The sequence below is a fragment of the Eublepharis macularius genome, chromosome 2, assembly GCF_028583425.1.
Source record: "Eublepharis macularius isolate TG4126 chromosome 2, MPM_Emac_v1.0, whole genome shotgun sequence".
Lineage (NCBI taxonomy): Eukaryota > Metazoa > Chordata > Lepidosauria > Squamata > Eublepharidae > Eublepharis > Eublepharis macularius.
The window spans coordinates 165,114,261-165,126,463 of record NC_072791.1 but is presented as its reverse complement, the minus strand read 5'-3'; the positions used below and the strand labels follow the sequence as shown (position 1 = coordinate 165,126,463).

The following is a 12,203-nucleotide window of genomic DNA, read 5'->3' as shown; positions in this document are numbered from 1 at the left end:
CACACTGTATTAAGTGACTATAGAGCAAGTCTGAAGAGCTGTTCCTTGAAGAGATCATTGTATATTTTATGAACCAGAATTCTAAACAATTTCTGATGCTACAAACGGGCAGGGAGTGGGGGTGGGGTACTCATAATCCATAAGTTATTAAAGAAAAAATACTCCCCATACTTACAATTGATTTGTTTCAAAGCCTTCCATGTTTATTTAATTAAAATTTAGTTCCTTTTCCAATGCCAATTATGAGCCAATAATTGTTTCTAAGATTTTCCTTTTCTCTGAGTTGGTGTGTTAATTAAAGTGTTCAGCCAAATTACATCCTTGATTTCTGAGTGAGTTCAGAAGAACAGTCCTGCTGGGTCCATGTGGTTCAACATTCTGTTTCCAAAATCATCCAGCCAGAGTAAAGTTCCCCCATCAAAAACAGCAACAAGTTTGGCTTATAAATTGCTTGGGGGGGGGGGAATCAATTGCTTTGATAAATCTGAACTCAGATTTCAATTGCTTTGATAAATCTGAACTCAGTATTGGGTTATGTGACCTTGCCTATCGTAAAGCTCAAAAGAGATTAAAATGTTTCAAAGTAATTGGAGAAGGGGGAAAATTAATTTTGTCTAAACCTTACTTTCCCTAAGCTAGATCTCGCTGTGTTTACTGGTACGGGGTCATTCTCCTGTATGAACAGATTTGCCTGTTCACTTCAGTGGAGAGCTGAAAAAGATGTGTCAGCATAGGTCAACTAGAATGAATCCCTTGTTGTTAGGGAAAAAATGGTGAGCACATTGGAAAGACTCTGTATGTTCCAGAAATTACTGGACCATAGTGACTGTGTCTTGTTAAACTTGCTTAAGCACATGGTTGTATCTGAATAAAAAATTATTTGGTCAAAGATCATATCTTGTCAACTTCCAACCCAGAAGTTGGAAATTCTTTTCAACTCATGAAAAGAATTTAAGGCTCCAGGTATGCACGGGAACTGCAGCAGAAAGTTAAGAACAATGCAGATTTATGAAAATTTAGTTTTTGAAATTGTGTGGGTGGTGTCTGGTGAAATAAAATAGTACCTTGGATAGAGCTGACATATCAAGATGTATGGCTGCTATGAGTTTCTACTCCTTTTCCATTCCTTGATTCTCAGTCACTCACTTCCTTTCAGGTCCATGGTTTATTTGGATCTCATATCTTCCAGCCTTCCATGTTTTCTCCTACTCCTTGCTGTAAAAAAAAATCTGTAATTGTAAATTAGTCTGAGCCGTGTGCATAAGTAAGTATGTGGTTAACGGTAGCATTTCACTTTTCTTGTCACAGAGCTTTAATTGAAGAAGTCATGTAATACATCCAGTCATACTTAAGTTTATCTTCCCAACCCAATAGCAGGATTAACATAAACAAATTTTCTTACCATTCATAGTAAATAGTATCCTACGGTGCCCATGTTATGTTTTGTGGTTTGGTTTTCTAACATGGAAACACATATTGATGGCTCTAAGTTGCAGAGTAAGGGGCACTTTATCAGTGCTTGTGATTTATGTGCTTAAGTTTTCCTTTGAGGTTTTGGATCCTGCAAATAATATGCATGCCTGCCTGCATCTCTTTCTCTTAATTTGGGTGACTCAGTGAATGCATCCTGCACAACCCAAGGGAGACAGTGATGATCTTAAACCAGCCAGTCGGCAGCTAATCAGCTCCCTTCTCTGGACAGCTAGACAAGACAAATCTCTTTTTAAAAGTGCTTCTGTGTACATTGGTGACGTATAGCATACCATTAAAGAAAATAAAATGCCAGTGGTGAAATTAACATAGCTTCCTCTTGCTACTTTTCATGGGAGAGTGGTAAGATATTAGCAAAAGCTTTTCTGGTGAACACAAATTTCAGCACCGTTACAAATTACGGAAATCCAAGTTGGGAAGAGTAGTGTAAAGGTAACACATTAGTTTGGATCCTACCTGAACTTATGGAGGTGGGTCTTCCCCTACCTTCCCCTTCCCACAATAGCCTCTGTGGCCTAAACCAAGACATTGCCAGGTGCTAGAAGACGCTTGTGAACAAAAGCCACATAATGGAGGGAGGGTCAAGGAGCAGAGGAAATTGGGTGAAATGGCAGCTTCTTGTCACATGCCATTTTGTCCATGAGGGTCTCCCACCAATGCCTTTATTTGGGTCCTTGGGAAAACACAAAAGTGGGAGAACTAACTGCTTCTTCATAGGATTCAGTACAATAGGGTTCCACTCTACAAACAGGATAGAATAAATTGGAATGATTAAAGTTGGCTGGAGGAGAATTTTATAAGTGTGACATTTAGAAGAACTATACAAAAAAACCCCCTTATATAGAAAACCCACATGTATGGAAGAAAAGTAATCTGGGACTCTGGGCTTTCTCCATTGAATACTGGGTTCACATATCCCTTCACATTCAGGTTTACATTCAGATCTTTCTTTTGTAGAATAAATATGCCTAGTTTCATATTTTACTTTTTTAATCCTCTGCATCTTTCCTCAATTAATATTCTCCTGTTTGTCTTCATTTTCCTTTAAAATGTGACATTCCTTCCTAAACCGCTTCATCTGAAGCGGAGTATAGAACTATTAGTACGCTGCTTCCCTCCAATGCTTATCGTTTGTGTGTGGTTGAATTACAGTGCAGTGAAAACAAAGCTTCGTAACAGATGTTTAAAGCCCTCTAACTACAGTGTGATGAGCATAATGACAGACCTAAATTATTTCCATGTCATTTCTCATAGTCTTGAGATGGGAGATGGTGGCTCATAGGAAGTGCCAAGGGAGTGCTTAACAGAGCCAGAGAGACTGAGAAGTGTAAGTTAGGAACTTATGATTTGTGATCCTAATTACATTACCAAGTCGTGTGCTTTCAGATTTGCCTCAGGTTAAGAGTGTTTTGATTCTCTCATGAAGTAAAGGAAGTGCCATCCCTTCTAAGTAACAGTAGAAGCTGGGGAGCCTAGTATGTTTATCAATAAACAAATGCTTCTCTTACTCTGATGTTCACTCCCCTGTTAGCTAGCGTCAGTCAGTTTGATATAGCAGGGCTGAGCTCAGGAGGTTTTAGTTAAATTCCAGATCCAAACCACTGATACAAAGAGCAAAGTTTTACCTATTTCTTAAAATTGCTAGTTATCCTGAGTATTTGCTTTTGAGAAATGTTTAATGGTTTGAAAGTTTGAGTTGACTCCGAAAATGTGCAGAATTTGTTTTGGTGCAGAATGCTGCCACCAGGATGTTGACTGAAATGGGTCCTAGGGGTGTATCACTCCAGTCCTGGCCATCTATACTGGCTCCCAGTTTGTTTCCAGGCACAATTCAAGGTGCTGATGTTGACCTTTAAAGGTCAACATCAATGGCTTGTGGACAGCATACCTGAAGGACTGCCTATTCCCTTTTGAACCTACACAACCACTCCAGTCATCTTCAGAGGTCCACCTTCTGAGATTAGGTGTGCACAGGAGAGGGCCTTCTTGTTCATGGCACCAAAACTCTGGAACTCTCTCCCCAGGGAGATTTGTGTGTCCCCTTCTGTTGCCATTTTCTGCGAGCAAGTTAAGACTTTTTTGTTTTGTTTGGTGTTCCCTCTGTGATTCCTCCTTCATGCCCAAAGTTTTGTTTTAATTGTTTAATTGTTTTTATCTATTTCTATGTTTTAGCTCTGGTTTTAATTGTTTCAGTTATGTGTTGCTGCTGTTGTTGGTTGGTTGGTTTTAAAATGTGGTTTTTTAATATATTTTCATTTGTTAGCCTCCTTGGTGGCCCTTATGAGTGCAGAAAGGTGAGATATAAATTTTGTTAAATAGGAAAAAATCATCAGTTCAGTTATCGCAAAAACCAAGTCTTATTCTCACAGCAACCTCATGAGGTAGCTTGGTTTGAGGGAAGTGACTCTTGCTGTCAACCCAAGAAGTTTCATACTGGTGTGGTGATTTTACCTGGTCTCCCACCTACAAGCCTTAAGTTACAACCTAGTGGATAATCTCCATCACAGATGGCCACTGTAACCTCATTTCATAATGCACAGCTAGATGTTTATGTCTCTGTAATATATAGCTCAGATGAGAGCTCGGATGTATACATGAGGAATCTATGCAGCCTGTTCAATCTGCTGTTTACATTGAATATGCATTCAACCCCACCTACAGTACATTTACGGTGAAGTATCTGTTTAGTGAGGAGCAGAGAATGTTCTTGGTGAATGTTCCCTCCCCCACCCCCGAGTATACTTCCTTCTGTGTGTGAATTAAGTATGCAACATGGAATCCTGAGGCAAATATTGACATGGTGTTGTCTGAAAAAAAGCAAGAGGTTCTCAGACAGTTCCATCTTGATCAAACTTCTATCTTTCCCCTCATGGCAGTTCTGGAGTGCTGTGATATGTAAACTCACCATGATGACTTTTTCTTTCTTTTAAATTAGGTGAAAAATCTGATGATGGATGGGCGTTTGGGGACATGGTCCCCCTGGCAACCATGCGAGCACTCAGATGGAGACAGTACTGGCTCCTGCATGTGCAGATCACGGTCATGTGACAACCCTCGGCCTCGCTGTGGTGGACGCGACTGTGAAGGAGGCAGAATAGAGATTGCAAATTGCTCGAGGTACTTTAGCATGTTTGTGCCATGTAACAGAGACTGTTCCTTTCCCTTAAGGTATCTGCTCACACTGGGTTGCCTCTTGGCCAAACATTACCCATGGCATAGAGCACAAAAATGGTTTAAAAATGGGTGTGATGGGGTGGGGAATTGAACATCTTTATTATGGGGTTACTGGAAGAATATCTCAAACATGGCTATAGATTTATCAGGGGACCTGACTCAAGATTGTGTGTTTAAGGTCAAGTGATTCTGTGGAGGGTAGGGATTAGAGGGGGGATAGGCACAGTATTTCTCTCTCTCTCTCTGGCTTACAGGTCAACATCTCTGACCCTTACAAACTGATACATAGAAGCCAATGAAGCTGCCTTGCAGAGCGCCATGCTATCAGTCTACCTGTCTGTCTCCTTCATTGCAGGCGATCTCTGTCCTGTTACTGTCTATTAAGTAAAAATGCTGAGGATTGGCCTTCTACATGCAAAGCATGTACCCTGCCACTGAGATGTGGCCCTTCCAAATGTGATGCGCTGTGGAGCTATTGCTCCTTCTGCTCAATCTGGAAGCAACCTAAATTGCATTCTCAAAATCATTAAATACAGATTAGTTAACTCATTCTTTAGCCATCTTATTTTTTAAAAATCAGGAGACTGATATTTAAAGCTTATTAAAAAGGTGGATTTCTCTGCCTCCTTCTCCCACCCTCATCTCGTCATAGTTTCCAGATTTTAGTTAGGGAAGTATTTCAACCTGCTTGACTGAGAATATTGTATTAAACGCCATTAAAATAACGCATTACTTTGCACTGTATGCCATACAATTAAATTATAGAAACATAGCCACAAAGTGCCGATACATGTATCCTAGTGTCACCCTCCTGCAGATCTGAAAACCTCATGTATGATGTTTCTCTAAAGTCCCAGTTTACTGGAATTTTGGGAGTCTTCACTTCTCCTGAAGCTTTGGAAAACTAGGACAGAGAAGCAGTGCAGTAAAATTCATCAACTTATACAACAAATGCTGGATAACTGCTAATTTGAGACTCAGCTCACAGCTTTTTAAAAAAAAACTGGGACACCCCATATGTAGAATAAGGCATGGTCATTACATTATATACTTTACTTACAAACTTAGAAAATAATCTTCTGAGTGTTGTGGTGTGTTCATGAAAATGGAAATAAAGTCAGGCTTCTTTGCATAAAATATTGGTAGTATGAGGATGACTGAGCTCAGAATACAAAGGCAGGCTTTTTGAATCTGTTTTCATATTTATGTGTTCCCTTAACATATATCATGATGACCACTGTTCATGTAAGCTTTTCTCCCACTGTCTTGGCCTCTGTCAGATATCCTCACAGGCACAACATAAACTACAGCCATAGCATCCTTTGTGCCCTCTGATCAATCTTACCCCATCTTCTTCAGGAGGCTGGTCCACTCACCTCTGTGTAGCAGCTGCTCTACTGGTGGACCATGAGATATATTGCTTCCGTTTCTTTATTTGGGTCTTTGTGAGGTGACTGCCCCACTCGTCTGCCATAACATTTTGGCAGGTGGAAACTGCCCTACGATGCACATGAAGAATAGCCCTGCACATTTCAGCTACTGCGTCAAGTAGTTGCCCTGCAGAAGCTGTTTCAACAATAACCGTGTGACTGTCGCTAGTCCTTCTTTGATCTTCTTTTTGGGGAAGAGTCTGTTTCCATTTTTCTCAGCAGAATATTAGCCTTTGGAAGAAAATGATTAGCTTATAATATAAAGCCAAATTATAAATCAATTGGTATTAATTATGTATATTGTAATATTTATTATTCAGTTTAACCCTCTCCTTCATTTATTCAAAGTAACTTACATATTTCAACATTAAAGAGACAAAGATTTTTATTTAAATGTAGTTATGTTGTTATTAATAATATTTATACAGAACTTAAAGCTATTTGTGTATTTATAAGATTTATATCCCACCATTCTACTTAAAAGCATTCAAGGCAGCTTTTAAAAAAAGAAGTAATCGCAAATAAATAAAAACTATTAATTTAATTTAAATAGGATAATATAAGTAAAACAAACAACAGTGTATAGAGTCAGTTAAAAGCTTCCCACAGCCCATATAAACTGAATTTGAAACTGGAACCATTAAAAGAAGCCATAGTAAAAATGGTAAAAATAATATAATAACAGCATTCATAAGATCCAAAACTTTAAATTGTCAAGGAACTTTCAGGAGATGGTTCATTTAGCCCCTTCGAAGACCCTCTGTAACCAATCTCTGGAAGGCCATCAATGACAAGGCTATATAGGTCTCCAGGAGAAGGTTCTAGAGATCAGGAGCAACTGTGGAGAAGGCCCTCTCCTACCAGGTCCCCAATCTTAACTCCTGCAAACTTGGCTCACAGAAAAGGCCAGCTCTGGAACATCTTATGATACAGGCAGATACAGGGGTGCACACAGTCCCACACGTACCCGGGTCCAAGGCCATTTAGCCCTTTAAAGTTCAGGACCACTACTTTGAATTGGATCTAGAAACAGACTGGGAGCCAGTGAAGTTGTTGTGGCATGAGGAAGGTGTGGTCCATGCATCATGGTTCAATCAGTATCTTTGATGCCACAACAGATGTTCACGTCACTCTCTGGCCCAGGCAGGTGATTCTTTCCCTGATTCTGTTTAACATCTCTGTGTGCCCCCTTGCCCAAGTAATTTGTAGCTTTGGGCTGGGTTATCACCAATATGCAGATGACATGCAGCTCTATCTGTTGATGGATGGCCAGCCAGACTCTGCGCTGGATGCCTTGGTCAAAGGTCTGAATACTGTGGTGGTATGATTGAGACAGAACCACCTGAAATTGAATCCCGTGAAGACAGAGATCCTACATCTAGATCATGGGACGCCGAGTTTGGGGATCTGGCTCCCAACCCTTGATGGAATGTAACTCTGGCCTTCGTTGATGAAGAACCTGGATGCCACGCTTTCAGTGGAGGCCCAGGTCACAGCTGTTGCCCGGTCAGCCTTTTTTCATCTTCGGCAGGCCAGGTAACTGGCACCCTACCTCTTGTCCCAGGACCCGGTTTTGGTGACCCATGCAACAGTGGCCTCCAGATTAGACTACTGCCCTTGGACTTGACCCAGAAGTTACAGCTGGTCCAGAATGCAGTGGGACAGGTCCTTATGGGAACCCCATTCAGGACGCGTATTCATCCAGTGCTATGCCAGCTGCACTGACTCCCAGTTGAGTTCTGGATCCAGTTCAAGGTGTTGGTTCTGTTATTCAAAGCCCTTCAAGGACAGGGGATGACATACCTGTGGGACCATCTCTCCCATTATGTCCCCTGCAGGGCCTTGTGCTCTGCAACTGCTCGTGATCCCTGGCCTGAGGGAAGTTCGCCTGTCCTCAACCAGGGCCTGGGCCTTTTAAGCTCTGACTCCAGCCTGGTGGAACACACTCCCTTTGGAGATTTGGGCCGTGTTGCAGTTTCACAGGGCCTATAAAACAGTCATGTTCTGCTGGGCCTTTGGTTGAGGACCAGCGTCTGTCCCCTCTTCCATCTTTCTTCCTGACCACCATGCCCCGTTTTCTATCCTGTTCTGGGTGCCATTCCATAGCTGATCCTGTAAAATTTGAATTTATACCTTTTAATGACGCCTGGAATTGAACTACTGTGATTGGAGATAACGGTTATAGTTTTATGTGTTTTTAAACCTGTATTTATTGATGTCTTGTTGATGTTAGCCGCTCTGAGCCCGTTCGTGGGGAGGGTGGGATATAAATCTAAGTAAATAAATAAAATAAAATTCTGTACCAGTTGGAGTTTCAAGACCATTTCCGAAGGAAGTCTCACATAAAGTGTGTTATAATAGTCCACGCATGATGGTACCGTGCATGAAGGCGTTCAGGTCTGCCAGGCACAGTCACAGCTGTAAAAAGGCACTCCTGGCTACTTTTGCTACACACTTCAAGCTACGCATCAGTTGCTTCAGAGAGTGGTATCCAGTTCAGCTGAAAAGGGATATGAATATTCATATAGTCTGTTTCTAATCTCACACATGATATTTTCAATGATCAGTGTTTCAGTCAGACAGACGAAAGAACAGGACAGCACAAGAGTAGCCTTTAGAAAGTAGGTAAGAAATGAGTTCAGTGCTAAATAGCCATACTATCATCTTACAGTCATCACAAGCCTAGAAGTTCCATTTTAACTGACTTCATATGGCATGGTGATGTTTTCATTAGGATGTTTAAATAAAGAGTTCTAGTAACAAGAAAGATCGAAGATTGGAAATGAAAAGCTTATTGAGAACTGCCTGCACTTTGAATACAAATCAACTCTTCTGAACAAGAGCGGAACATAAACAGCAGAACATCATTTAGCAAATGCCCTGGCCACTATCCAAAACATTTAAATAATCAGATGTTTGGACAAACAGATGTACTGTTTATATAGGTTTACAGTTGTGCAACAAATCTATCATAATTTTACAAGTATTTTATATAACCAGGGTTTGGATTGTGGTGTTTCTTTTTGTGTGTGTTTTTCTTTCTGCTTACGTCACTTACATAAGATTCTGGGAGTATAAGATTTTGATACCATAACTTTCCAACTGTGTAATAAAACAGAGGCAAAACATGGGTTAAGTCGCAGCTGGTGTCAAAGTACTTTTTATTTTCTCTTCTCCCTGTGAAGGGAAAATAAAACACCCACCACTGTTTTAAAGTCAGCTGCCAAGAAAATGAGAGAGTTGATAACAAACTTGAAAAGTGTGAAGGCTACTCAGGCTTTAATTTTAATCTTTTGCCACAAGTGGTGCCCTGCCAGAAATCAGCCAGTTGCCAGGCACTTTGATTAGTTCAGTCAGTTCTTTGAAAATCAACACATCTGTTCATCAGCTCAACTTTTATGTGAAAGGAAAACTTCTGGGGTGGCCTTTTAGGGGAATGGACTTTAGCAAATGGCTGACATCACTTGATCCCAACCCATGAGATATGGAGAGCAGGAAGTCAAAGAGGAGGGAGACCTACAAACAAGCAGCGGGTCTTTATGAGGAATGATCCTTGGAGGGGGTTTAACTTTGTACATGAAATTTCTTTTCAGCTGAGATAATGTTCTTATAATAAAAACATGTACATGTTCAAGGAATAGGAGATACTTTCACAACCTTTCTCTGAAGAGTATGAGTGTCTAGGTTGGTTGTTGTCTCCAATTTGTTGGATGGACCTCAGAGTTATGCAAAGTTAATGGAATTCAGTGTTCTGTCATCTGACAAAGGAAAGGAGCAAAATGAACAAAAATTTAACAAGGTTCTGGCAAGAGAAAAAGCTGAAACTGCTGAAAAGGTTGAGAAATGCCAAGATGAAAAGAACGTGTGAGTAGGGGCTTTAGAAATCTATTTAACTATATTCACACTATGCAATGCAAAATCTGATGCTTATCCTAGAGATGGTAGTGGAATCATGAAAATGCCAGTTTTTAAAAAATAAATATATGACAATCTAGTATTAATGCTAAGGTAGGACTAACTGAGATTTTAAACAGGTGGTATGCTCAGGCTTTGATGTTGTACAGTGGTCACTAGTTTTTAGTTTAGTTTGGTTTTAAAAATTTGGACCCATTCCGAGACTTTGGAATGGGTAAGATAGCACGTGCCATAAATAAATGGTTAGATGCTCTTCAATCCTGATCATGTGCTGGTATTCTAGGCAGGCAGTCATTCTGGAGTCAGAGGCATCTTTTCCAGGCTTCAGGGAGATCAGGACAGCTTTAATCTTTCATGCCCTTCCCAAAGAAATTATTCCCTTCTAGTGTCTGTTACATTTGCTCCCTCTAGTTTTTCTGTAATGCCACCAGAAATTATACAAAGAATACAAATTTATGAATAATAGGGAATTTGGGAGTCAGGTTTTGGACCTCTCCAGTCCTTATTATGTTTTGTGGAAAAATTCACTTGGAGTGAAATTGCCATGGATTTTGTTTATCAGAAAAAGAAATAGAAACACTTGCAAAATTCTAACGCTAAATCTCCATCTGGTTCTTGGATTTAACTGCAGTAAAATGTGTTTTGTAGAGCTGGCCAGTTTCTGCAACCTGCTGGTACTTCACAGCCAGCAGTATTGAATTTAGCATAAAGAAAAAAAAAATTAACCCAGATGCCATGTTTTATCTCTTTTCCTTCCCCCTCCCCTCTGTCAGGAATGGAGCTTGGACACCATGGTCGTCCTGGGCCCCCTGCAGCACTTCCTGTGGGATTGGCTTTCAGGTCCGTCAGAGGTCGTGCAGCAACCCTGCTCCGCGATACGGAGGCAGGGTCTGTGTCGGACAAAGCAGAGAGGAGCGGTGAGAGTCGTTCCCCATCCCTAACCATCTATTAGATTTTTTTGGCTCAGAGCTCTATGTTTTCTTTTAAAGGATGCATTAGCAACATTGAAGAGTGATTCATCCCAGTGTAGCTTATATGCTCATCCAATTTGGCAATAGGTGGTCTAGGGTCTTACCTTGGTCTCCTACACTTAGAAAGCATAAATAAAGTTCTGTTGAGGCACCCAACAATACTAGTCTTGTGCTGTTCTTTCGTTGCTTCAACAAGTCACCATTTTTAAATATACCCAGACCCTTGCCTTCCCCCCAATGGATACTGACATAGTCTTTTCCTTGTGATGCTGAAATTCAGTTCCTAGACAGCCTGGTAGTAGCTTTCTGAAGAGGTGGCTTCTTCCATGTGTGAATAGTTCTCTGAGAAGATGTTTACAGTCAGCATTTCTCTGCCCTGTGGATTCCCCATGAAATTGACTTGGATTATTGTTTTTTTTCCCCCTCCCTACAATTTCCCCCCTGTAGGTTCTGCAATGAGAATAGTCCTTGCCCATTACCAATTTTCTGGTCTTCTTGGGGCCCTTGGACTAAATGTAGTTCCAATTGTGGTGGAGGGGTACACTCAAGGCAGAGGTCATGTGAAAATGGAAACACTTGTCCTGGCTGTGCTGTGGTATGTTTTCCACCCCTCTATTCTTCAGGTTGCTGATGGTCAGACAGCTGAAATAGGAGACAGAAAAGGTGTAAAGGATAACAGGAAGTTGGCCATGGACTTAGGAAACTGTGTAGCAAGGGCATGTGGTGAACATTGTCCTACAGCTACAGAATTTCCAGACGTAGAAATGTTTCATATTGCCTGAGAAACAGCTCTAGTATGACCCCAGTGCATGGCTTGTATTTAAAAAACTGGTTGGATAATAAAATATACTATTTCATTGATTCATTGTGTGTGACGAAGGAGGGCTAAAGCATGTGACAGAGATAACAGATCTCAATCATTGTATTAAAGGCACATTGTGTGCTTGTGCAGCCTTGTTTGGATTAGGATTGTATGGGGGGAGAAGTTTTATTTATTTATTATAGATACTTTTTCCTCTCCAAGAGAGACCCAGAGCAGCTTGCAACATCATAGTCAGGTTAGGGGGAGAGTGTGTGGCTGGTCCAAGGTCACCCTATGATCTCCTATGGCAGAGCCTGGCTTCGAACTTGGGTGGCCCAAATGCTAGTCCAACCATCTAACCCACTGTACTGCACTGGCTTCAACCCCTTCTTGGTTTCACTGTCTGGACTTCCCACACTA

General features: G+C 40.9%; 1 protein-coding gene across 1 annotated transcript in view; it reads left to right on the top strand.

The window, feature by feature from the left end:
• SEMA5B (semaphorin 5B) overlaps window positions 1–12,203 on the top strand; it is a 377,961-nt gene that overhangs the window by 323,087 nt on the left and 42,671 nt on the right. The window contains exons 13-15 of the mRNA XM_054972564.1: window positions 4,427–4,608; window positions 10,784–10,927; window positions 11,429–11,576. Of these exons, the coding sequence (XP_054828539.1) occupies window positions 4,427–4,608; window positions 10,784–10,927; window positions 11,429–11,576 (474 nt within the window). The remainder of the gene's footprint in view (window positions 1–4,426; window positions 4,609–10,783; window positions 10,928–11,428; window positions 11,577–12,203) is intronic.